The sequence below is a fragment of the Polypterus senegalus genome, chromosome 10, assembly GCF_016835505.1.
Source record: "Polypterus senegalus isolate Bchr_013 chromosome 10, ASM1683550v1, whole genome shotgun sequence".
Classification (NCBI taxonomy): Eukaryota; Metazoa; Chordata; class Cladistia; order Polypteriformes; family Polypteridae; genus Polypterus; species Polypterus senegalus.
In genome coordinates this window covers 157,626,184-157,654,149 of record NC_053163.1, presented here as the reverse complement: position 1 = coordinate 157,654,149, position 27,966 = coordinate 157,626,184, and the positions used below count along the sequence as shown (strand labels likewise).

General features: G+C 43.6%; 1 protein-coding gene across 1 annotated transcript in view; it reads right to left on the bottom strand.

The window, feature by feature from the left end:
* Positions 1–20,223, bottom strand: part of apc2 (APC regulator of WNT signaling pathway 2) — a 118,165-nt gene extending 97,942 nt beyond the window's left edge. Inside the window, exon 1 of the mRNA XM_039767118.1 lies at positions 20,090–20,223. Coding sequence (XP_039623052.1) covers positions 20,090–20,143 — 54 coding nt within the window. The 5' untranslated portion in view covers positions 20,144–20,223. The remainder of the gene's footprint in view (positions 1–20,089) is intronic.
* Between the last annotated feature and the right edge of the window lie 7,743 nt (positions 20,224–27,966).

Genomic DNA, 27,966 nt, shown 5'->3' with positions numbered 1-27,966 from the left:
GGCTAACACGGTACAACACCCTACTATTACTTGAATACGCTAATTAACATGAAACCTGTCATCATCATTAGTGACGGCCTCGACACTTCTGTCTTCCTTACCTGGAAAATCCAAACAATCCCAGCAAAGGCCAACCGTGCTGTGGGATTTTCCAGTTTATATGTTAACACACCTTCAGGTAGAACATTGTGAAGGTATAATCAAATCGATTAATCCATAGCTTTTAATACCCATAATCCATATGTAAATGTCCCTGGAAACATTAACAGGTATGCCGCTAGCGGAGTCGCTATAGAAAGTACACATTGCTTGATTACCACAGGGGACCAGCACCCAGTGGACCCCCCTGAAGACCTGAAAGCTGCCATCAAAAATTCTGTGCTGCTTACTCACTGGCGGCCCTTCATTGTCAAGAGGAGGAGGAGGAGGAGTGATGCTGTGCGGTGGGGGGAGGAGGAGGTTATTTACATTTACCGCCGTCCATAAACCAGCAGCAGCTCACCGAGGACATGAAGGGAGGATAAATAATGAGGATGGGGGGTCCGGTGAAGTGTGGGACTGAGCAACATTAAAACAAAACAACCTCCTCCAAGGCTCCCTGGAGCCCCACATTCCCGGGGTCAGCATCTCCTCCCTGCCGTCGCCATGGCAGCCTGACTTTGAGGCGTCTGGATTATTTATGCCAATTGTACTCAAATGTGGGGCTCCTTCAGATCTGCGTCAGACTCTCAAGTAGCTCGGCTGAATTCAGCCATGCAGAGCGAGAGAGAGAGAGAGAGAGAGATGGCAGCCCGACTTTAGCAGGGTGGTCTTAAGGGAATAAGTGAAAGGTGGTCTGCTGCTGCACCTCTGGAAGGGTAAGGCCATAATTCAGTGGTCCTGGGGACCCCCTGTGGCTGCAGGTTTTTGGTTCCAACCAGATTCACAATCGGTGATAATAGTCGATAATAACTGACCTTATTTAATTACAGTCATATGAAAAAGTCAGGGGACCCCTCTTAATTCTTTGGATTTTTGTTTCTCAATGGCTGAGCTTTCAAAGTAGCAACTTCCTTTTAATATCTGACATGCCTTATGGACACAGTAGGATTTCAGCAGTGACATTAAGTTTATTGGATTAACAGAAAATATGCAATATGCATCATAACAAAATTAGACAGGTGCACAAATGTGGGAACCCAACAGAGATATGACATCAATACTTAGTTGAGCCTCCTTTTGCTCCTTTGAGCCTCTCGACACTGTCCTCCTATAGCCTGTGATGAGTGTCTGGACTCTGATGTTGGTATTTCTGACCATTCTTCATACAAAATCTCTCCAGTTCAGTTCAATTTGATGGACAGCCTGCTTCAAATCATCCCATAGATTGTCGATGATATTTAAATTAGAGGACTGTGACGGCCATTTCAGAACATTGGACTTCTCCCTCTGCATGAATGCCTTTGTAGATTTCCAACTGTGTTTTGGGTCATTGTCTTGTTGGAATATCCAACCCCTCCGTGACTTCAACTTTGTGACTGATGCTTGAACATTATCCTGAAGAATTTGTTGATATTGGATTGAATTCATCCGACCCTCGACTTTAACAAGGGCCCCAGTCCCTGAACTGGCCACACAGCCCCACAGCATGATGGGACCTCCACCAAATTTGACAGGAGGTAGCAGGTGTTTTTCTTAGACTGTGGTGTTCTTCTTCTGCCATGCAAAGAGCTTTTTGTTCTGACCAAATAACTCAATTTGTGTCTCATCAGTCCAAAGCACTTTGTTCCTAAATGAATCTGACTTGTCTAAATGAGCATTTGATACAACAAGCGACTCTGTTTGTGGTGTGAGTGCAGAAAGGGCTTCTTTCTCATCACCCTGCCATACAGATGTGCTGAATTGTAGAGCGATGTACAGGTACACCATCGGCAGTGAGATGTTCTTGCAGGTCTTTGGAGGTGATCTGTGGTTGTCTGTCACCATTCTCACAATCCTGCTCATATGACGCTCCTGTATTTTTCTTGGCCTGCCAGACCTGCTGAGTTGGTTTAACAGCAACTGTGCCTGTGGCCTTCCATCTCCTGATTCCATTCCTTACAATTGAAGCTGACAGTTTAAACCTCTGAGATGTCTTTTTGTAGCCTTCCCCTAAACCAGGAGACTCAACAATCTTTGTTTTCAGATCTTTGGAGAGTTGCTGTGAGGATCTCATGCTGTCTGTCACTCTTCAGAGGAGAGTCAAAGGGAAGGAAGCACAACTTGCAATTGACCACCTTAAATACCTTTGACCACTCATGACTGGACACTCCTGTCTATGAAGTTCAAGGCTTAACGAGCTCATCATACCAAGTAATCAGCATTGAGCAGTGACAGGCATTCAGATCAGCACAATGACAAGGGGACCCACATTTGTGCACAGCCAGTTTTTCACATTTGATTTAATTTCATACAACTAAATACTGCGTCACTGAAAATCTTTGTTTGGAAAGCACAGCAGTACTCAGATGTTCCTAGGAAATGACAGACATACCACTGATATCTTTACTGTTGAAAGGAGAGTCGATTATTATGCAGGCTGAGGGGGGGGTCCCAAACTTTTTCACAGGACTGTAGCTGCTCTTTTTTTTTACTCTCCTCTTATTCTGCATTCAGAAAAACACAACAGTATGGTGTTTACATTTAAAAGACATTTTGAAATATGACTGTTTTTTTAAACCGATGAATGCTTAACCTTTGCTGTTTTCCTGTTACAGCTGGGAAAATAAGTAAATACAGGGCTACTCAAAAAAAAAAAAATAAACTGTAGAAGACAGAAACACATTCCACACATCACTGGATAGAGGAACGTTCAAAGTTTGGCCCTATGGTCCTTGAGGTTGCATGCCCTCAACGTGAGCACCATGTGCAGTGCGACAAACATCAAAACAGTAGAGCATTTATTGCCAGACGAGACTCAACTGACTTCACAGCTTCCTCAATCGCGATTGTCGATAGTCACTCAGGATGAGATGAGCCGGGCAAATGAGGACACACAGAGTTAGCAAGGGGTAGGTGCGAAAAAAGATACGGCAGTCAGTCAGTCAGTCAGTGTCCAACCCGCTATATCCTAACTACAGGGTCACGGGGGTCTGCTGGAGCCAATCCCAGCCAGTATAGGGCGCAAAGCAGGAACAAATCACGGGCAGGGCGCCAGGCCACCGTAGGGCACACACCCACACACTAAGCACACAGTAGGGACAATTTAGGATCGCCAATGCACCTAACCTGCATGTCTTTGGACTGTGGGAGGAAACCCACGCAGACACGGGGAGGACATGCAAACTCCACGCAGGGAGGACCTGGGAAGCGAACCCGGGTCTCCTAACTGCGAGGCAGCAGTGCTACCCACTGCGCCACCATGCTGGCCAAGAGTTAAGTGCTTTACTTAAAAACAATCTGAAATAAAGTGCAAATAGTGCAGCGATTCAAAACTCTTCTTAGTTAAATAAAGAAATAACCCCTTAAAGGTGGAGTAAACCCAAGGAGGTTTAAATATCCATAATACATTTGTTCTGTTAAAACAAAGTTAAAATCCACAGCAGGTGGATACACGAGCCATGGTGCCTCCATCTTGGAACAGACCCTTTGTGGATCCCTCAGCACGAGGAGACGTTCCCCCGAGAGGCCTGGCCACCCCTCTTAAAAAGACTCGGGTCTCTGCTGGTTACAGGCACCAAGCTAGGACTCCCAATCCAAGGCTCGCTTTGCTCCATCCAACTCCAACCGACTCTCCCCTGACTTATGTAGGAGCCTGCTGAGAGGATTGGATCACACCGGCCTCCAGTAATGCTCAGCCAAGTCGACCATCTCTTCAACCCCCTCAAGAACCTTCCCTTTGCTACCCTCGGGGCTCATCACCCGGCTGCCTGCCTCCATCCTGCTTCACTGGCTTACACACCTCCTGTCACCTCCATCATCCCTTCTTTCAGTTCAAACTCCGTTCTCTGTTTCTCGTTCGTTCCGTGTTGGCTCCTCTTATCTTACTCTGCCTAAGTGACAGCCTGCTAGCTCAGAGGTGCGAATGACACTCACATTCACATGTGCGCACAAACGAAGAGCCAGGCAACCCAACCATCCCCAGAGCACAGCTCACACACGCACATCTGGAACCTGCACACCACTGGGACCCGATTATTTATTTAAAATTCACTCTACACCACGGACCACTTCGGGTACTCAAACGAGCAGACAGGAATGTAAAGATAATATACAATCCAGCTAAGGAATTAATTGATCAGTAAATCATTCTTATATAGTACCTTTTCGTTTTGATTTCTTGTATAGCATTTTGATCTCTACCCTTTATATGAAAACGTACTATAGAAATAAAATGTTGTTTCTAGTTAGTAGTCTGCAGTGGGCTGGCACCCCCTGCCCGGGGTTTGTTTCTTGCCTTGCGCCCTGTGTTGGCTGAGATTGGCTCCAGCAGACCTCCGTGACCCAGTAATTAGGATATAGCGGGTTGGATACTGGATGGATGGATAGTTACTAGTATTGAAAATAATTCAGAAAAGCATAAAGGTGGGCATAAGCATAAGTAGGCCCTGTGGTGCCTTTTGCCAAATGTGAATTTCCCCTTGGGATTAATAAAGTATCTCTCTATTATATAGTGCCTTTCACATCTATCTATCTATCATATAGTGCCTTTTCTATCTATCTATCTATCTATCATATAGTGCCTTTCATATCTATCTATTATCTAGTGCCTTTCATATCTATCTATTATATAGTGCCTTTCATATCTATCTGTCTATCATATAGTGCCTTCCACTCTATCTATCTATCTATCTATCTATCTATCATATAGTGCCTTTCATATCTATCTATTATATAGTGCCTTTCATATCTATCTATCTATCTATCATATAGTGCCTTTCATATCTATCTATCTATCTATTATATAGTGCCTTTCATATCTATCTATCTATCTGTCTATCATATAGTGACTTCCAATCTATCTATCTATCTATCTATCTATCTATCTGTCTATCATATAGTGACTTCCACTCTATCTATCTATCTATCTATTATATAGTGCCTTTCATATCTATCTATCTATCATATAGTGCCTTTCATATCTATCTATCATATAGTGCCTTTCATATCTATCTATTATATAGTGCCTTTCATATCTATCTATCTATCATATAGTGCCTTTCATATCTATCTATCTATCTATCATATAGTGCCTTTCATATCTATCTATTATATAGTGCCTTTCATATCTATCTATCTATCTATCATATAGTGCCTTTCATATCTATCTATCTATCTATTATATAGTGCCTTTCATATCTATCTATCTATCATATAGTGCCTTTCATATCTATCTATCTATCTATTATATAGTGCCTTTCACATCTATCTATCTATTATATAGTGCCTTTCACATCTATCTATCTATCTATCTGTCTATCATATAGTGCCTTCCACTCTATCTATCTATCTATCTATCTATTATATAGTGCCTTTCATATCTATCTATCTATTATATAGTGCCTTTCATATCTATCTATCTATCTATCTATCTATCTATCTATCTATCTATCTATCTATCATATAGTGCCTTTCTATCTATCTATCTATCTATCTATCTATCTATCTATCTATCTATCTATCTATCTATCTATCTATCATATAGTGCCTTTCATATCTATCTATCTGTCTATCTATCTATCTAAATGCACCCAGGATCAGCTCCAGCCTACACTGGTGAGCCTTACTGGTAAAACTGGATTAGGCAGGTTTATTAAGTGATGTTTAGATCCTAAATAATGTCACATAATAGAGATTCATATTTTACTGACTCACAAGACACGATATGTAGATACAAGCCAAAAGTCAGAACTGTGAGCCAAAACGATCTTTCATCAAAAGTAGAAACACTAACCAAACATCGAATGCTAGATTCTTAAACCAGGAAGTCGAAGACAATAAGAATTTTTAAAAACCACAGGCGTTACATTAATTCACAAATTCAGATACCCCAGAAATGCCCTGGCTGAGCTTTATAAACTGCTCAAAAAAATTAAAGGACTACTTTGAAAATATATGAGATCTTAATGGGAAAAACAAATCCTGCTGGCTCTCTCTACTGCTATGGACTGGTATGGTGATGTGTGAGGAACGAAAGGATAGAAATGAAACTGATGAACCGACAGAGGGACACCCCGAAAATCAAAGGGAACAAAATGATGCAGCAGGCAGGCAGGTGAGTCCACTTTACCGAAAGCATCATTGTAGCAACTCCAAATGGTACTCAGTAGTTTGTATGCCCCCCTCTCTAAACCCCCCCACGTCCTGACAATGTCCTAATGAGACGACAGATGGTGTCCTGGGGGATCTCCTCCTAGATCTGGACCAGGGCATCACTGAGCTCCTGGACAGGTTGAGGCATCGGATGGACTGAAACATAAAGTCGCACCCAGTGGTGTTCTACTGGATTGAGGTCAGACGAGTGAACGGGTTGGTCAGTCAATGGTATCAATTCCTTCATCCTCATGCCACATGAGGCCGGGCATTGTCGTGCACCAGGAGGAATCAGCATAGAGTCTGACGATGGGTCCAAGGATTTCATCCCGATACCTAATGGTAGTCAAGGTGCCCACTGTTGTCTAGCCTGTAGAGGTCTGTGTGACCCTTCATAAATATGCCTTCCCAGACCATCACTGACCGACCACCACACCGGTCATTCTGAACGATGTTACAGGTAGCATAATGTTCTCCATGGCTTCTCCAGACCCTTTCACATCTGTCATTTGTGCTCTCATCTGTGAAAAGCACAGGGTGCCAGTGGTGGACCTGTCAATTCTGGTGTTCAATGGCAAATGCCAATCGAGCTCAACGGTGCCCAGTAGAGGACGACAGGCCTTCAGGCCACCCTCATGAAGTCTGTTTCTGATTGTGTGGTCAGAGTCATTCACACCAGTGCCCTGCCTGCCTACTGGAGGTCATTTTGTAGGCTCTGACAGTGCTCATCCTGGTCCTCCTCGTCCAAAGGAGCAGATAGCGGTGGGTCCTGCTGATGGGTTAAGGACCTTTTACGAGGGGCCCTGTCCAGCTCTCCTAGAGGAACTGCCAGTCTGTCTCCTGGAATCTCCTCCATGCCCTTGAGACTGTGCTAGGAGACACAGCAAACCTTCTGGCAATGGCACGTGGTATTGCTGTGCCATCCTGAAGAAGTTGGACTGCCTGTGCCACCTCTATAGGGTCCAGGTATGGCCTCATGCCACCAGTAGTGACACTGACCGTAGCCAAATGCAAAACGAGTGACAAAACAGATGAGGAGGACAGAATGTCAGTGACCTCCTCCACCTGTTAACCCATTCATTCCTGTTTTGGGGGTCGTCTCAGTGTTGCCCCTCTAGTGCACCAAAGCAGCTGAAACTGATGAACAAGCCCCTCTGCTACTTCACTGAGCAGATCAACAGCCCACAAGTGTCACTGACTTTCCTTTCATTGTTTTTGAGCAGTATATTTCACTCAGAGGATGGCACAAGCATTGTGCGATATGAGGAATGCCAGGGTAATATTACTATGGGGGCAAAAAAGTTAGAAAAATGGCAGCACCCATAGAAAAACAAAGACGGCACCATGGCATCAAAACTCTGAGAAAATTAAATGTTGCCGATATGCAAAATCTAACTGTAAACTCAAAATCTTTGGGTCCCAATCCACTATTTAAGACTCATGGATTACTAGAACCCATACAGGAATTCTAACAAATGGGATCACAACACATTTAAATCAGTCAGTCTGTTTATATAGCATCTTTCAAAGTGGTCACAACCAGAGGGCATGCAGAGTGGCACTTCAAAAATAAAGCAAACAAAACACAATGCTGAGCCCTTAAACTGGATTAAACCGGCCTGATTCCTGATGGACAGATCCTAAATCACTTTACATTCTAAGGTTAAATATTGATTAGTCAATCAGTCTTTTGCTCATACAGCACCTTTCAAAGTGGGCACTACTAGAGGTCATGTAGAGTGGCATTTTGAGCATGAAATCCATCCATCTATCCATTTTTTAACCAACATGATCCTGAACAGGGTCATGGGGGACTGGAGCCTATCCCAGTGGGCATAGGGCAAAGGCAGGGACAAACCCAGGACAGGGTGCCAGTCCATTGCAGGGCAAAAACAATTTAGCATCACCAATCCACCTAACCTAAATGTCTTTGGACTGTGGGAGGAAACCCACCCAGACATGGGGAGAGAACATGCAAACTTCACACAGGGAGGGCTTGGGATGTGAACCCCCGACTCCTCACTGTGAAGCAGTAGTGCCACCACTGCCCACCATCCTGCCCATGAATATTGAATATCAAATAAAGTGAAGCCCAGCACTTAGTGTATGAGTGTGCCCTGTGAGGGACTGGCACACCTTCAGGGGGTAGGTAACTGCCTTGTGCCAAATGCCAATGGGATCAGCTCTGGCCCTAAAATGGATTTTGCAGGCTCCATAACAAAGAGATGAACATTAAACAGCATGTCATGTCAAAAGGATACGCGCAAATCAAATTTCACATGGGCTGCACCTACGGTTTGTAATTGGGACGGGGTCACCTGAGACCCCCATGCTGGTGTGCCCTCAAACTGGATTAAGCAGGTTTGACAACCGATGGATACTTCCTAGATACAGTCATATGAAAAGGTTTGGGAACCCCTCTTAATTCTTTGGATTTTTGTTTCTCATTGGCTGAGCTTTCAAAGTAGCAACTTCCTTTTAATATCTGACATGCCTTATGGACACAGTAGGATTTCAGCAGTGACATTAAGTTTATTGGATTAACAGAAAATATGCATCATAACAAAATTAGACAGGTGCATAAATGTGGGCACCCAACAGAGATATGACATCAATACTTAGTTGAGCCTCCTTTTGCTCCTTTGAGCCTCTCGACGCTGTCCTCCTATAGCCTGTGATGAGTGTCTGGATTCTGGATGGAGGTATTTCTGACCATTCTTCATACAAAATCTCTCCAGTTCAGTTCAATTTGATGGACAGCCTGCTTCAAATCATCCCATAGATTGTCGATGATATTCAAGTCAGGGGACTGTGACGGCCATTCCAGAACATTGTACTTCTCCCTCTGCATGAATGCCTTTGTAGATTTCCAACTGTGTTTTGGGTCATTGTCTTGTTGGAATATCCAACCCCTGTGTAACTTCAACTTTGTGACTGATGCTTGAACATTATCCTGAAGAATTTGTTGATATTGGGTTGAATTCATCCGACCCTCGACTTTAACAAGGGCCCCAGTCCCTGAACTGGCCACACAGCCCCACAGCATGATGGGACCTCCACCAAATTTGACAGGAGGTAGCAGGTGTTTTCTTGGAATGTGGTGTTCTTCTTCCGCCATGCAAAGTGTGTTTTGTTCTGACCAAATAACTCCATTTTGTCTCATCAGTCCAAAGCACTTTGTTCCAAAATGAATCTGACTTGTCTAAATGAGCATTTGATACAACAAGCGACTCTGTTTGTGGTGTGAGTGCAGAAAGGGCTTCTTTCTCATCACCCTGCCATACAGATGTTCTGAATTGTAGAGCGATGTACAGATACACCATCTGCAGTGAGATGTTCTTGCAGGTCTTTGGAGGTGATCTGTGGGTTGGCTGTCACCATTCTCACAATCCTGCTCATATGTCGCTCCTGTATTTTTCTTGGCCTGCCAGACCTGAGTTGGTTTAACAGCAACTGTGCCTGTGGCCTTCCATTTCCTGATTCCATTCCTTACAGTTGAAACTGACAGTTTAAACCTCTGAGATGGCTTTTTGTAGCCTTCCCCTAAACCAGGAGACTCAACAATCTTTGTTTTCAGATCTTTGAGAGTTGCTTTGAGGATCCCATGCTGTCTGTCACTCTTCAGAGGAGAGTCAAAGGGAAGGAAGCACAACTTGTAATTGACCACCTTAAATACCTTTGACCACTCATGATTGGACACTCCTGTCTATGAAGTTCAAGGCTTAATGAGCTCATCCAACCAAGTAATCAGCATTGAGCAGTGACAGGCATTCAAATCAGCACAATGACAAGGGGACCCACATTTGTGCACAGCCAGTTTTTCACATTTGATTTAATTTCATGCAACTAAATACTGCGTCACTGAAAATCTTTGTTTGGAAAGCACAGCAGTACTCAGATGTTCCTCGGAAATGAAAGACAAACCACTGTTATCTTTACTGTTGAAAGGAGAGTCGATTATTATGCAGGCTGAGAGGGGTTCCCAGACTTTTTCATAGGACTGTACATCACCTTTACAAATCCCAGATGGCATATAATAAAGTATCTATCTATCTATCTATCTATCTATCTATCTATCATATAGTGCCTTTCATATCTATCTATCTATCTATTATATAGTGCCTCTCATATCTATCTATCTATCTATTATATAGTGCCTCTCATATCTATCTATCTATCTATTATATAGTGCCTCTCATATCTATCTATCTATCTATCTATCTATCATATAGTGCCTTTCATATCTATCTATCTATCTATCTATCTATTATATAGTGCCTCTCATATCTATCTATCTATTTATCTATTATATAGTGCCTCTCATATCTATCTATCTATCTATCTATCTATCTATCTATTATATAGTGCCTTTCATATCTATCTATCTATCTATCTATCTATCTATCTATCTATCTATCTATCTATCTATCTATCTATCTATCTATCTATCTATTTATCTATTATATAGTGCCTCTCATATCTATCTATCTATCTATCTATCTATCTATTTATCTATTATATAGTGCCTCTCATATCTATCTATCTAACAAGAAGCTTCCAATTGCAGAGCTGCACCACAACTTTACACCAGCAGTTTTACGGTGGAAGTGATGTCACCACACATCTGTACTGCTCACTAATGGCACTAACTTTAATCTCAATTTAATCTCCCTAATCCTAACCATTTATACTACATGATAACCACGCTAAACCATTTTTACTTGACATAGAACCATTTTATTCTGAGAAGGCTTCATTTTGTATATGATTTTGTTTCTTTCGGCTTGAAAAAGCTCCTGGACAAAATAAAAATCTTTAATATACACTCTTAAAGATAAAGGTGCCAAAGCCATTCCTCAATGGGATGCCATCCACATGAAGCCCTGCAGAAAGAAGCTTTATTTGTTTAAGTTGGTCCATAAATAATCACATTTGTGAAATGTCAATGGCTTCCTGACTCTTGCTTCATATAATAACTCGGGGTAAGCTGAGGTTTTCTTTACATGTCATATCCTGCTAAGTCTTCTACTGCATATTAAAGATTTCTGGTTTGTCCACATGAGGACCTTCTTCAAAGCACAAAGAAACAACTTCATATGCAAAAAAAAAAAAGAAAAGAAAAATATCCCAGAATGCAATTCTTCTTTACCAAGCGATGGCTCCTCAAGGTGCCACAAAACCCAGCAAAGTGCCATTAAGGGTCTGTTTCTTTTTAGGAGTATAAAGTAGGCCACTTAGTAGGATGTAAACAGGTCAAGAAAACCTTAGCCTGTGTGATTGTATGCAGCAGCAGTCCTTTTAAAATCAGGTGGCCATTGGTATTTCACGTATCTGTTATCATCGATTTATGGCTATCTATGAAGCCTGATTGCAGATTTAAATAAATAATTGTTTTTTTTCTGATGAGTTCTTTTAGGAGCCAAAAATGTTCCCTATGGCATTGCTCTGAAGAACAACGTTGACACCTTTACCTTTAGGAGTGTAGTGGCAAACCACGGCCTTAATGTATACTGAAGACACTTCTTACTGGGTCAGGCCAGGCCAGGTTGGAGAGACTGCACTGGTACAGCGTGTTGTTGCACCCACCATGTGATGAAACAGCTCGGATTCCTAGTTGGCAATCCCCCCCAGACAGACACACGGTCCAGACTCACCCTCCAGAAATGACCCCCTATCTGCTACAGCCAGGTGTCATGTGGGTGTCCCCTTGGCCTGGTCCAGCCACTCAGCTCCTCAGCAATGAGGATCACCCTCGGGGTAATCGCGCCACATGGCATAGTGCCGTAACTGACGCTCCTTTAAAATGCAGGTCACGTGCCTCACTCGGGACTCCGTGAGCAACACAAAATGTCAAACCAGCGGGACCCAAGGACTCTCTGAAGAGACACACATGAAGGAGTCCACCAGTCTTCATCTCAGGTCACTGGACAGCCGTCATGTCTCACAAACAGGAAGCACCAGGACTCTAAAGACCAGGGGCCTCTTGTATAAACGGTGCGTACGCACAGAAATGTTGTGTAAAAACGTTTCCACGTTCAAATTGCAATGTATAAAACCTAAACTTGTTGTAAAGCCGCACACATTTCCACGGTACCTCATACCCTGGCTTACATAAGTTCTCCACTCGGTTTTACAAACTGGTGGCACCCAGCGTCAAAACTGTTCCAGTGTGGTTATCCTTTGTTTTCCTGACGCGGCTTTATAAATACACTGAAATTAAGTGCATATTGTTTATTAGTTTAATGCATCTCATTGTAATAAACCAGTAACAATGTAATGGTCCACGGAATGGTCAAACTATTCTAAATACCATAACTGCTTTAGCGTCGTTACTCTCACTGCACCTTCTTCTTTCAGCTGCTCCCGTTAGGAGTTGCCACAGCGGATCATCTTTTTCCATATTCCTCTCACTGCACCACTCAGAGTATTTATATCACTGTATCTGAGTGTGAATCACAGCAGCAGCTGATCGGAAAGAGAATTATCGGTATACAGCTTCAAGGACACGCTGTCTCAGCCACTGCAAAACGTTTTAAAGCCTTTCCTGTACGGACCTCACGGTTCACAAACAGTTTCATCCCAAGAACTCTAAACGCACTCAATCAGGTGCTCCTTGTAGAACCGTCTGTACTTATAAGTACAATCACCTCACGGTAAACTTGAGATACAGTTATAATATCGCACAACCTGAGCCACTTTATAAAGCGCGTATTTACATATGATGACAATATCATTTTTAGAAGAAATGCAGCAAAATATGTTTATTATGTTATACAGATAAAACTTTAACTTCATTTAAATAATCTATATTGTTAATAATTAAAGGACCTGGCGCTCCGCTCACGATTGTTCCTGCCTCGCACCGTATGTTTCACTGGGACTGGTGTGAAGGATAAAATAATTAAACACGTACTACGAAGATATTTCAAAGATCCTTAAAAGTTTTGAAGAATCGGCGCTCTCAGCTTACAGATGGCTTAACGTCTCTTACAGAGCTGATTGTGTGGCGATCGGTTACTTGGAGAAAGAAAAGGAAGGACAGGAATTGGAGGTTAGTACGTTTGAGAGAGACAGTACTGCTATACAATAAAGTATTTCATCGAAGGTCGCACACAATCACGCACCGTGTTCCCCTGTTTAATGACGTGCTTTAACTCCTATCATCATGAAAATGACATCACGTATACATCTCAGTATTTTAATTATTCAGAGAGCTGTGATATCACGAATGTAATGGATTCTGTGTCCTGTTGGAGGAAGAGAAAGCCCATTTAAGAACCACGTAGAGATTCACACACAGAGAAGATCAAATACAAAACAAAGCATTTCACGTGCTACTTTAGTTATGATGAGATTTGAGAAACTAGTAAATTAAATGATTTTAAGATTAAGACTTTAATGACAAAATAAACTATGTGATCAAAGTGGGAATTTCGAGATTGAAGTTGACATTTCGTGCTTTTCCCCCACTGTGTGCCGATTTTTTTTTTTCCTGTACCCTAATAAGCTTTCATTTGACACTCGGACGGTGGGCCACGACTCGGCGAATTTGATATCTGACAACTTCCATTTTTATTTTGGGCACTGTGCCACTTTGTGAACTTGAGCTTTCCAGCTCCTCCGACACGCTATGTCACTCGATCAACTTCCTTTTCTTGTTTATTCCACTGTTTAAACCAACAAATAATGCGTTTTTGTTTGCCTCCACTTGGTATTCGCTGAAATGCTATTTATATTCATTTGCATATTCAAAGAGGCGTAATTCTGGGAGGAGTTGGGGCGGGACAGCAGGCGCGTGCACGTGTGTTACTTTTCACGCTGATCGGGATTTATGTAGCGGAAGAACGTGGAAGTTTGCGTACGCACAGATTCCTGCATCTGGATTTTTCTGTGCTTACACCTTGTTATAGTGTGAGTTCTACGCACGGCGTTATACATGGGGCCCCAGGACATTCGTCCATTTGCAGATATCACGACCACCACACACCCGTTTCTGGTGACCTCATGACCCCCCAGGCTCTCCTTATCCTTCTACTGATTTCATACGATTCTCATACGATTCTCGACGAGGTCAACACTCTCGCCACATGCAGGCAGACACACTGCCCAAGAAGTCTTTAAAGGCCTGGATCTTTGGTTTTTTATCAGGACCCTCACAAGCACAGACACTCAGACTCCTCACTAAGTGTCTCGAGAGCCCCGATCAGAGCCTCCATTGCTGACGATGCTATGATCTTCGTGAAATCAAAGTCAAGATCGGTGAATTTCTTCTTCACCCACAGCCACTGGACCCCAATACCCTGCCCACCACCCAGTCCATGCAAGCATTGACCAGAGAAGGGGCAGAACAGACCCCTGAAGGACCCCAGAATCAACTGGGAAAACCTCCTCTCTGCACAGCAATCACAGTACCCGTGTACACGCCGGCCATGATATCCAGCATCTTCTGGGGGTTGGGGGGGCTGTGAAATGACAAAGATTCCTAATTCTTTTTGAAAAGCGGAGCTAATTCAATTTCATTCAAATCACTGGCTCGTCTCTCATATTAGGGTGAAAGTAGCCCCTGGTTCCGTGGTGTATGCCGAGGGCACAAGGCTGCACATCCAGGCTTAGCAGAGCTGCCGCTCACTCAGATGGGTGCCCCTTCTTGGCCCATCCAGAGGATCCCCCACTCTAAAGTGTTGTAAAGGGTTCATCCTTTTCTATAAGCTCACCATTTTTGCATTTGGCCTCCATTAATTGTAGAACAATTGACAGCACCTGAAACATCACACCATTTTATAAAAGGTGTCACGCAACACCTGAGTCCGTTTTCAAAAAAAAAAATAAAAATATTGTTACACCTCTAATTTAAATTCTAGTGTCCACGAAACAAGACCTGTGGTTACTTTTGCTACTTGGTGTATTTAATGATTTTGACTCTCTTTATTATGTTTCCATGTGTTTTTTTGTTCTCTTTTATGTAAAATTTCTATGACTCTCCATCCATCCATCCATCCATTATCCAACCCGCTGTAACCTAACTACGGGGTCACGGAGGTCTGCTGGAGCCAATCCCAGCCAACACAGGGCACAAGGCAGGAAACAAACCCCGGGCAGGGCACTCACACACACACCAAGCACACACACTAGGGACAATTTAGGATCGCCAATGCAACTAACCTGCATGTCTTTGGACTGTGAGAGGAAACCCACGCAGACACGGGGAGAACATACAGACTCCGCGCAGGGAGGACCCGGGAAGCGAACTGAAGTCTCCTTAGTGCGAGGTAGTAGCGCTACCACTGCGCCACCGTGCCACCCTACTGGAGAATATAACTTGACAAATTCACTCAAACGGGACACGCAGACTTCAAAAGCAAGGGCCCCCTTAGGTGCGGGGCGGTCGCCCCACTTTCCACCCCCAAATGCCGTTCTTGCCCTTAAGAAGAAGAGTAAACCTATGAGACAGAAGGACTTGAAGTTGTGCACGCCACATCAACAGACCCCAGGGGTTCACCCCGTAAATGGGATATGAGGGGTCAAAGTTACTCCATTTCACAAAACTTGGGGATTGGTGATACAGGATATGTGGAGAGTCATTTAATGCTCTTTTTAAGTTACTGATCCATCCATCCAGCATCCAACCCTCTATATCCTAGCTACGGGGTCATGGGAGTCTGCTGGAGCCAATCTCAACCAGCACAGGGTGCAAGGCAGGAAACAAACCCCGGGCAGGGCGCCAGCCCACCACAGGGCACACACACTAGGGACAATTTAGGATCGCCAATGCACCTAACCTGCATGTCTTTGGACCAAATACGGAAACTCTTGTGTGTCGATGCGTACACGCTACCTGATGTGTTAATAACTAGACAATAAACTTTATCCGGCTTTGCTGGCATTTTCTTCAATACATGCAAAGTATTTTGATATTTTGTCTGAGACGCTACTAACAAACGTGTACTGACTTGGCTGTAAGAGCCCTGTGCCAGTTATCGAGGTCATGTTAAGTTGACAGAAGGGTTTTCTTACTTATATTAAATGTTTACTAACGGGTACTTGTGTACTAAACGGACGGCAGTGAAACCTCCGCCATGGAGCCCAACAGTAGAATGGCTAGGGTAGGGTAGGGTTACCTTATGCAACCTCCCCTCTTAATAATACAGGATGCCCACAAAAACACCCCCTTGATTTTAAATGGCTACAAAATCTAAATTTATTGGAATATTCTTTCAGCTTTGAGGCTACAGTTTCACCAACTGATAAAGTTTCCTGTGTTGATTACATACACTCGATGTGCGCCCCACCTGTTACTCAGCAAACATCGATGCGATAATCGAGTTTGGACCCGACTCTCCGAAGCATATCTGCCGTGATTGCGGTTATAGCTGCAGTGATGCGCTCCTGCAGATCATCCATAGTTGCGGGTAGTGGAGGTCCGTACACTCTGTATTTCACATACCCCCAAAGGAAAAAGTCCATCCATCGATTTATCCAACCCGCTATATCCTAACTACAGGGTCATGGGGGTCTGCTGGGGCCAATCCCAGCCAACACAGGGCGCAAGGCAGGAAACAAACCCCAGGCAAACATATTGTTATAATTATTTATTGTATTCTGGTTTGAGAGGAGGGCATCTAAAAAGGTGCTATATAAATCAAATCCATCATTTTTATTATTCATTGCAGGCGGCACGGTGGTGCAGTGGTAGTAAGACTTAGGGTTACGGCTCACATCCCAGCTCCTCCCTGTGTGGAGTTTGCATGTTCTCCCCATATCTGTGTGTGTTTCCTCCCAAAGACATTCATGTTAGGTCAACTGGCGTCACTAAATTAGCCCAAGTGTGTGTGTGTGTGTTTGGTGTGTCAGCCCTATGATGGACTGAAGCCGTGGAGCTTAACATGACTTAACCCGAACAACACCTCCTCATGGCGTCATGGCGTGCTGCTTCTGTCTGCTGTAACATACAATGGAGTGCCCTGCGCTTGTGCATGTTGGGTGGCACTTGACTGAGAGTGGAAGTGCAGCGCAACACAAAGGAGACTCCAAGGGTTGTTGTTTAACTCCTGCTTTGTTGGCTTTTCTTCACAATTAAAGCATTACAGACGGTCTACCTTGAACTAAGAGGACGAGTCGGACATGACGCCATTCATGGCAACAACCAGGAAGGAGTTACCGCAATTCTGTAATCTAATCAGACCCAAAAAGAACGACTCGACTCACAAGGGAAAAGACATTAATAGAGAGGCAGTGTGGATGATGGATGGGACAGCTAGCAATGACAACAGGGTCACCGTTTAAACACACACATAAAGTGCTGCTTTCTGTCTACAAATACGCCCGGGCAAAGCCGGATACTTCGGCTACTTGCTTATATTATAGAAAAACTGACGGAAAAATAGTGCCATCTTGAAATTAAGAGTAGTGTGACGGGTACGAATCTGGTGCCATATTGTTACCCAAGTTGACTTTCTACCTGAGTGAGTGGACCCAGGGATGGACTGGCAGCCTGCCCAGAAATTGTTCCTGCCTTGTGCCCTGTGCTGGCTGGCATCGGCTCAGCACCCCCTGTGATCCTGGTCTGGATTAAGCTCTTTCCAGTATATAATTGCAGGTACCCTTTAAATTGTTAAAGCAATTGGTGATAATATATTGGATACACTGGTCTGGATTAAGCAGGTTTGAAAATGACGTGACGTTTAATTCACTGCATTGTGCTTTATAATGGGAGTGTCTAATAAAGTGCCGCATAAATCAAAGATAGTATAATTATAAATTAAATTACATGTAAATTTAATATTCTGTTGTTATCATATTATTATTATTATTATTAATTGCATTTGGCTCTATGATGAGGGTGTCTAGGAAAAGTGCTATATGTATATATATATATATATATATAAAAGATAGTATTATTATAAATTAAATTACATATAAATTAAGTGTTCTTTTATTATCCATCCATTTTCCAACCCGCTTAATCTGAACACAGGGTCACGGGGGTCTGCTGAAGCCAATCCATTATTATTATTATTATTATTATTATTATTATTATTATTATTAATTGCGTTTGCCTTTGTGATTAAGCTGTCTATGAAAAGTGCTATATATATATCAAAGATGCTATTTTTAAAAATTAAATCATACATAAATAAAATGTTCCGTTATTATTATTATTAATTGCATTTGGCTCTGTGATGAGGGTGTCTAGGAAAGGCATTACATAAATCAAAGACTATATCATTAATTAAATACTATATCATATATATTTAAGGTTCTCTTATTACTTATTGCATTTGACTTTATGACGAGGGTGTCTAGGGAAAGAGCAATGTACAATTCAAATGTACTATTATTATTATTTATTATTATTATTATTATTATTACTGCATTGGCATGTAAAGAATGTGTCTCAAAAAGGCGCTATATTAATCAAATGTATTATTTTTTATTCATTGCATTTTGCCTTGTTACGAGGGTGTCTAGGAAAGGCACTATATAAATCAAAGATAGCATTAGTATTATTTATTGCTTTCAGTTCTGTAACAAGAGTGTGTAAGAAAGGCACTATATCAATCCAATATATTAATTTGATTATTCAATTCGTTTTAATTTGTGACAAGCATAGCTATTAAAGGAACTATATAAATAATTTTACTGTTAACTGCATTCGACACGGGTGCGTAGGGAGGGATATAGGCCTACAAATAAAATGTGTTGTTATTATTATTATTAATAATTTATTGCTTTCAGCTTTGTGATGCGGTTGTCCAGGAAAGGTTCATAAATCAAATATTATTTACTGCACTTGGCTTTGTGGTGAGGGTTTCTAGCAAAGGCACTCTATAGATTAAATGTATTATTATTATTCATTGTATTCGTAGTAATGACGAGGGTTTCTGTGAAAGTCGCTATAAGTAAAATGTCTTATTATTTATTGCGTTCGGCTTTGTGACGCGAGTATCTAGGAAAGGCGCTATATAAACTGTCAGATTGCTGGTGCCTATCGATCTCGCCGTTCTCCTTATTGAAGGCTCGGTTCTGTGTTCGACGGCTTGCTAGAAGTGTGCCCTGTGGCCCACCGCTGCAGATCAGGCTGTCTTGAAGGATGCTGTGCGGTGTCACCTTCCAGCGCTGGCAGGTGGCACTGCTCGCCATCTCAACATCACATAAACACATAAAGGAGCTGCTGCGGTCTGCGCACATACGAACGCTATTGAGCAAAGCCGTGACAATCTGGACAGTTAAACCATTTGGGTGGCACCAAGCCATAACGCCGAAGGGGCACATGCAGACATGCCGTACGGCTGCCCAGTGCCGGACTGGGCGCTGTCCCGTGCCGATAACAAAGGGGGCCCGCCTGGCATTCCTCTTGTCTTCATGTACAGATGCCCGGCCTTCGCCGATAACCACACAGACCTGCATTACCAAACAGTATGGGGGGAGGGGGGCATAGGGGGCAACAAGGGCATCACATAGTCTCCTATCACCAAACCAAACACCATCACTCTCCAGGTAATAATAAAAAACATAACAGCGGAAACCTCCAACATATAATGATCACGAATCTAACGGATTGCGATATTAACGAAGAAAAATGGCTAAAATAATTAAAATCTATAGTAATTATGAGTAATAATGAGTTTTTACACCAAAGGAAATAAACATCGAGCCCCCAACACGACTGCGCGCCCTCCGCTGCTAGGCTCCGCACCAAATTCTCATCAGCACCGCAGCTCAGCCAACGCCGCCGCCGCATCATTCCGGTCAGCCAGCGCCTGCCATCCGACGGATACTTCGAGGACCGACCACTCAGTCACTCAGCCAAGTCACTCACCTCATCTCCGAAAAGAGTGGACTGTAGCAGAGAGCTCAGCCACAGAAAGACCATGAACGCCGCCCCGCTCTCCGACGCTGCTCGCCTCCTTTCGCTGCGTCCTTATCCGCTCCGCTCGCTGTGTCTTCTTCGCGCAGCCTGCAGGGCTGGGACTCACTGAGCAGTCGGACTCGTCCTCGAGGGGGCGCTGTTGTATAGCAAGCCGTCGCGGCTCAAGGCCGTCTTCGCGTTCACCTCTCTTGACATCACAGTCGTGTTTGTGCGCGCACGCGCGCGCGTGTGTGTGTGTGGCGTGTGGGTTGGGGTGAGGAGAGCTGGGGGTCTTCAGGTGAGGTCTGATTTACTGCTGATTTTCCGCGACTTCATTTAAAAGCGTGCAGTTCACACCGTTGTAAAGAATGAGGGTGGGCGATGGGGGCCTCCCAGCTCCATCACTGCCTCTGCTGTCTGTTTTTCCACATTTGGACGCCAATTAAAAAGCACTTTACACTAAAGGGCAAACAGCGCGTTATTAACTGGTAGAACCAAGGAGACGTAATGGAGCCCTTTTAATGCATTTTTCAGAAAAAAAAAAAAATCAATCCGTGCGGGACAGCCAACTCAGTCATGGAGTCGATCCAAATATTAGGAGTGAGACCCCCAGAGTACAGTCGTGCCCCTGTGCACTTGACAACGCAAGTCCAAAAAAAAAAGACCGATCTGGGACGCTGTTAAAATGCGATACTTGTATACGGGAGCGGGCACTGTGGCCCTCCAGTGGACAAGAAGGAGAACTGCTTGTAAAGAGGAAGGGCGGCACCTTTCTGTGAGTCGATTCATCCGGCAGGTCGCGTTCGCCCTCTAATATAAGGTGGACTCTAGAAAGGCGCCATATAAAATCCACAGCTTTACCCTTCACCCCTTCACTCGCTTACTTCCAGCCCTCGAGTTACTAAATCCGCTTGGCAACTGCAACATATCTGACCGCAAGAGCCTGCAAAGAATAGTGAAGACAGCAGAGAACAATTTTGGAGTGCCTCTCCCTTCACTACTTTTACAAACGCAGTGTCCACAAAGGCCTGCAGCATTGAGCAGGACCCCCTTACACCCCTCACATGGGCATTTCACACTTCTGCCATCCAAGAAAAGATACTGCAGCATCAGAGCCAGCTCTGCCAGGCTGCCGGATAGTTTTTACCCCCAAGCTGTCAGACTCCTTAACACCAGGCTGCCCCCTGGGATCTGCCACACGGCCTCAACCACCTCTAAAAACAGAACTTTTATACATCAAGCCACTGTCCTGTAAAGACGAGTGTGCATGTAGAGAAGAGCTGAACATCTCATACTGACCTTTAAGAATTTTGACATTCTTGATATCCTTCTGCTGTGAAACATTCTGACCTGTCATTGTTTACACATGTCTTAAACAATTATTATCATACACTGAACATTTCTGTATTGTATATATATATATATATATATAATGCATATCTATTGACAGGTGGCACGGTGGCGCAGTGGGTAGCGCTGCTGCCTCGCAGTTAGGGGACCCGAGTTCGCTTCCGGGATCCTCCCTGCGTGGCGTTTCCATGTTCTCCCCATGTGTGTGTGTCCTGTGGTGGGTTGGCGCCCTGCCCGGGATTTGTTTCCTGCCTTACGCCTTCTGTTGGCTAGGATTGGCTCCAGCAGACCCCCGTGACCCTGTAGTTAGGATATAGATGGATGGATTGCAAATACCATATTGCATCAATGTTCATATTGCTTACTACTCGTCAATGTAATGTAAAATTTTAATTCTGTTTTTACTTTATTATTTGCACTTCATGTTGTTACACTGCGGACCCTGAGCTTCGCAATTTCGTCTGTCTGTATACTTGTACAGTATATGGTTGAGATGACAATAAAGTTCGCTTTGACGTATTCAGAGCAGGGGTGCGGGGAAGATGGAGCTTAACCCAGGCAGCACCGGGTGCAAGGCAGGAACTACATCAGGATGTGACAGCAACCCATCAGGAGGCGAACACACACATACACACAAACACACACATACGCACACTGGCTAGCTTAGCATCGCCAAGCCACCTAAGTCAAGTGGCTTTATTATCACAGCATTCATACCAGTGACGTGCTATCAGGTTTACAAATATATGAACCCCAAAGAGCAGCTTATTCACTATTCATTTGGCACATTGACTACTGGTTATGTTTCATATCTCATTCTTTACACACACGGGTAAGACGCATATTTGCCTATTAAAGAAGTTCCATTTATAGCGGAGAGAGCGCATTTGCTCCTCACCCTCCATGTGTTCTAAATGTGCCGCTGCAATTCCACAATTCATACTCATACAATACAAATAAAAGTATAGAGTGGTGTGCAAAAAATGGATTTAAATTTTCGCCTTAGTTGAAATATGTAGTTGTTTTTAAAAGCTTTTTATTCTGATGCTTTAAACAATTTTAATACAGACTGTTCAACAAAAGACAGAAAGGTTAGGAACGCTCACTGATACCGCGCATTGCCGCAACCACCACACGACAAACCAACGGGTGATACCTCAGCACCGCATTAGTTCAAAAGGATAATAAGAAAAACAAAAGACTTTTATTTAAGGTCAAAATTTAGTTTTTAAATATTGGATTGTTTCTTTTCTTAGTCTGATCCCATTTTTTTTTTTATAAAATTGAAAACCGTTTATGGTCTTACCTTTATTTGTAAATGAAGTCCATGCGCCTTTCCTTCTCCACGAAAATCTCTGTCACTTTCTTATAAAAGTCCTCCTTATTTTCCTTTAGTTTTAAACATCTTAAATCTTCTATTTTGACACTCAGCCGGAACAAAAAATAAAAATAAGCGGACTGCTGCAGTGCACTTGACTTTCTGATGTCGCTAACTTATCGGCGCCTCTGCGTAGAAGAACAGCAGCAACGAGCACCTGATGAGCTCACATGCGCCCCCTTCAGGGCCGCACGGTACTGTCTGCCTCTCCCTGTGCCTTTTCACTGCGGTTTTATGTCCGATCAGCAACGCTAAATATGTCACACACATTCGTTAAAGATATTAGCAAGGCTGTGGAAAGTCAGGGTGTATAATAAACGTGTCTGCACACCTTATATTGGTGACATACAGAGAGACAGCGACGGGCACGCGCATCAACCCCGTGAGTGAAGGAGCGCGCAGTCCGAGGGGAGGTGAGGCTCGTCGCTGCGGCACCTTGCGTTTCTCTCATGTATTTGAACAGGAAATGCACCAATTAAGTGATTTTGACTATAAAAATTATTATAATTATAGTAAAAATAAAGAAAAATAGCACAGACCAGAGGACACATTTATTTTATGTTACCATTAGTAGTTTGTTTTTTTTTTTGCTTTTCATGATGACCCTCCCCTGACCACACGTCCCTGATCCATACACTCTGTTTCAGCACACAGGGGTATGAAATAACAGGACCACCATGGTGCAGCATTCACATGAAACAAGACAAGTGAAAGGCAATAAACTAAACTAGAACAGATAAATAGAAATAAATAATAGGTAAATGAATAGACAGTAAGAATGTGAGATAAATTCTTAATAACAACAACACTAATAATAAAGAACAGCAGTAGTAATAAATGTCACAGATGCACTGCATATAAATTCTCTACTTGGGGCATATTTGAGGGCATGGGGGCAACAGAGAGATCAGAGTCCGGACCATTAAGGGGTTAGAAACTGCTGGCAGAACTGGTACGGATGCTCCAGAACCTTCTGCCACATGGAAGTGGCACAAAGAGACCATGGTGGTAGTAGGGGTGGAGTGGTCCTCCACAATGCGGGTACATTGCTTTACAAAGATGTCTGCAATGGAGGGCAGAGAGGACCCAGCAGCCTTTTCTGTACTATCGGTCATAGGACTTTACGGTCAGAGACACTTCAGTCCCCAAACCAGACAGAGATGCGGCTGGTCAGGACGGTGGTCTCTGTAGAATGTGATGAAAACTGGTTAGTCTTGCCTTTCTTGAGCCGCTGAAGGAAGTGGAGACACTGCTGCGCCTTCTTGGCTATGGAAGAAGTAAAGTCAGCTGACAGGTGCACACCAAGGAATTTGGCACTCCTGTCCAGTTCCACTGCAGAGCCCTCGATGGGCAGCGGGGTGCGGACAGCATGGGGTCTCCCTAAAGTCAGCGGTCCTCTCCTTTGTCTCGTCCACATGAAGAGACAGAGCTCTGCACTCGCACCCGCCCGCCAATCGTCTGTGAGCCGTTTCATCTCCAGCGCCGATGAGACCCTCCACCGTCGTGTCATCCGAACACTTAATGATGGCACACAGCAGAGTGAACAGAAGGGGGCCGAGTCCACAGCCCTTGGGGGGCACTGGATGGTGCTGGGGATGGTATTTCTAATGCAGACTTTCTAATCAATTATAATTTTAATAAGGTGCCAGTAAAGCAAAATGGGATGGAAAGGCGCTATACGCGATACAGCTGGTGGTGTGCGTTATCAGGGCTCACACTGTGAAGGATCTTTAAGACATTTAGTTAGATGTTCGTAACTCCTGTCACATACCAACAGCCCTCTGAAAGCAACAACTTAAAAAAAAATGATAATGGATGGTGTCAGGCACTATAAAGGAGTTTTCTAAGTTTATGACCCACAAGTATGGAGTTTCTATGTTGCTTCTGTTTTTTACCGCACTGTATGATGCTTCTCATGAAAGGCGCTATATCAGATAAATATTTCATTATTAATGTAGTGACTGATGTGAGTTTGGACTTCACGACCAGTCCATGACTTACCATTAATGTTAACCTACATATTTGTAACTGCTGCATGCCTGCTGTCTCTCACCTCACTGTGTGATGCTTCTTCTGAAAAGGCGCTATACTAGAGTAAATATCCCACAACTAACGGAGTGACCGATGACCAGCGAGTTTGGACTTTCTGTCTACGCCAGATAAAAGGCGCTATATTAAATAAACATTCAATAACTAATGCAACAATGAGTAGGGACTTTATGGCTATTTCATAACTAATCATTAATGTTAATCCACATCTTTGTAATTGCTGCAGGTCTGCTGTTTCTTACCTCACTGTGTGATGCTTTTTATGAAAGGTGCTATATCAGATTAATATTCCATAACTAACAGAGTGACCAACAACCGACCAGTATGGACTTTCTGACTGGTCCATAGCTAATCAATAATGCTGGTCTACATGTCTGTAATTGCTGGCGTTTCTGGTGTCACCACATGATAATGTTTCTCATGAAAGGCGCTATATCAGATAAATACCCCATAACTAATGTTGTGACTGGTAACCGACGAGTATGGAGTTAATGGCTACTCCATAACTAATCATTAATATTAACCCACGTTTGTAATTGGGTGGCACAGTGGTAATGCTGCTGCCTCGCAGTTAGGAGACCCGGGTTCGCTTCCCGGGTCCTCCCTGTGTGGAGTTTGCATGTTCTCCCCGGGTCTGCGTGGGTTTCCTCCCACAGTCCAAAGACATGCAGGTTAGGTGGATTGGCGATTCTAAATTGGCCCTAATGTGTGCTTGGTGGGTTTGTGTGTGTCCTGCGGTGGGTTGGCACCCTGCCTGGCGTTGGTTCCTGCCTTGTGCCCTAGGATTGGCTCCAGCAGACCTCTGTGACCCTGTGTTCGGATTCAGCAGGTTGGAAGATGGATGGATGGATGTTTGTAATTGTTATATACCTGCTGTTTCCTACCTCACTGTGTGATGCTTCTATATTAATATATTTATATAGATAAATATTGCATAACTAATATAGTGACTGATAACCAAAAACTTTAGGCTTTCTGACTAGTCCACAGCTAATCATTAATGTTAATCCACATTTTAGTAAAAGCTGTGCTCCTCCGGTCTCTTATCTCACTGTGTGATGCTTCTTCTGAAAGGCGCTATATCAAATGACATATTCCATAACTAACAGAGTGACCGATGACCAATGAGTTTGGACTTTCTGACTGGTCCATAGCTAATCATTAATGTTAGCCTACATGTCTGTAATGCCTGGTGCTGCTGATGTCACAGTGTGATAATGCTTCGCGTGAAAGGCACTATATTAAATACTGTAATAACTGATAACCAATACGTTTGAATTTTGTGGCCATTCCATATCTACTCATTAACCAACGTGTCTGTTATTGCTTCACGCCTGCCGTTTCTTTCCATTGTGTGTGATTTTGTAAGCGATAAAGGGAGTCACCAAAACCGGAGTCAGACTCTTTGCGTGTGTTCACACTCGGACAATAAATCTGATTCTACCTCATTGTGTGATGCTTCTCATCAAAGGCACAATATTATAAACATAAATGGACCACTCTCCCCCACACCAATTTCCATTCTCACATCTTCATTCTGTGTCCTCATCCACTGGTGACAATGACCTGCCAACCCCCCCAAGCTGCCCAGGACTGAACTTCCCAGTGGACCAGGTGAAGAGGTGACTATGGAAACTCAGGCCAGGCCAAGCTGCTGATGTTCACCCTAAGGTGCTGAAGGAGCACACTGTGACTATATAAAGATTTTTCAACGCATCTTCACTCAGAGTCTGGGTTCCTTCCAATTGTATGAAAGAAAAAAAAAAAAAAAACATCTGGTGGGTCTTGTGGTCCCGGCCCACCAAGACAATGCAGCCGAAAGTCTTAAATGAGCACTGAGCAGTGGCTCTGCCCTCACGCACTATGAAGATCATGGAAGGGGTAATGTTGGTTCAGTGCCACCACCTGGTCAGAACAGCAGTGGACCCTCTGGAGTTTACCAATCAGGACCACTTAGTGTAGGATGACGCTGTCATCTGACTGCTGAATAGAGTGGACTGCCATCTGGAGAAACCAATTTGAGTGTGGACTTCTCACACACCCCAAACTGCCAGAGAAGAAGCTCTGGTCAATACCATCAGTGTCCTGGATGATGGGCTACCTAACTGGTTTGTGTGGCTTAAGAGCTCAATCTGATGTGGTCGTGAGATCCACAGGGAACCGTCCTGTTTACCCAGTACACCTCAGACTTGAGATACAACGCTGAATCGGAAAGTTTCCAATGACACAGACAAAGCAGAAGGGGATCAGTGGTGGGCAAGAGATTGAATACGGGACACTTATGGAGGACTTTGTTGAATGGTACAAACTGAACAACCTGCAGCTCAACACAAAGGAGATGATCGTAGACTTCTGGAGGGTCCTCTCTGATGATGATGAAGATGTGAAGGTGGTGAGGACATCCAAGTACCTCAGGGGTCCATCTAAATGACAGGTGCCAACAGAGAGACCATCTGTATGCAGGGGTGAATCTTCTATGAAACTTAAGGGTTTCTAATCCTGGGTGGGCCAGAGGAGCGACTGTAGTCCACATTGGGTGCCTTCTGTATGAGGAGGGGATTTTAAAACATAACAACAGTGTGATTCAGTACAAAATAAAAGTTTAAAAAAGGTTATTCAAGTATCCAAAAACTAAAATTTGTGGTGATCTGTTGTAGACCAGGTCCACTGAAGAAGATAACCGTGGTTACCCAGACATCATGGCTGGTTGGAAAGGGACCCCCATAACAGTTCAAGCTTCAGGTCCCCAAAAGTGTCGGTCTGTATATGAGAAGGGTCCGAGTCGCCTCTGAGAAGGCCGAGGTCATTTGATGTCTGCAGGCCACTCTTTCATGTCTTCTACCCATCTCTAGTGGACAGTGCCATCTTCTATGCACTAATAGCATTAGTGCGGGTGACGCCAACAGCCTAAATAAACTGGGAGTCAGGCTGGAGGAAGTGACGGAACAGACGGTCACTCGGGAAGCTGCTGGCCATCTTGGACAATGACTGATTTCATTGGTGACTACGGTTTAATTTGTAAAGGATTATAACTGAATGTATACATAAACAAATAAACCTGAAATAAGGA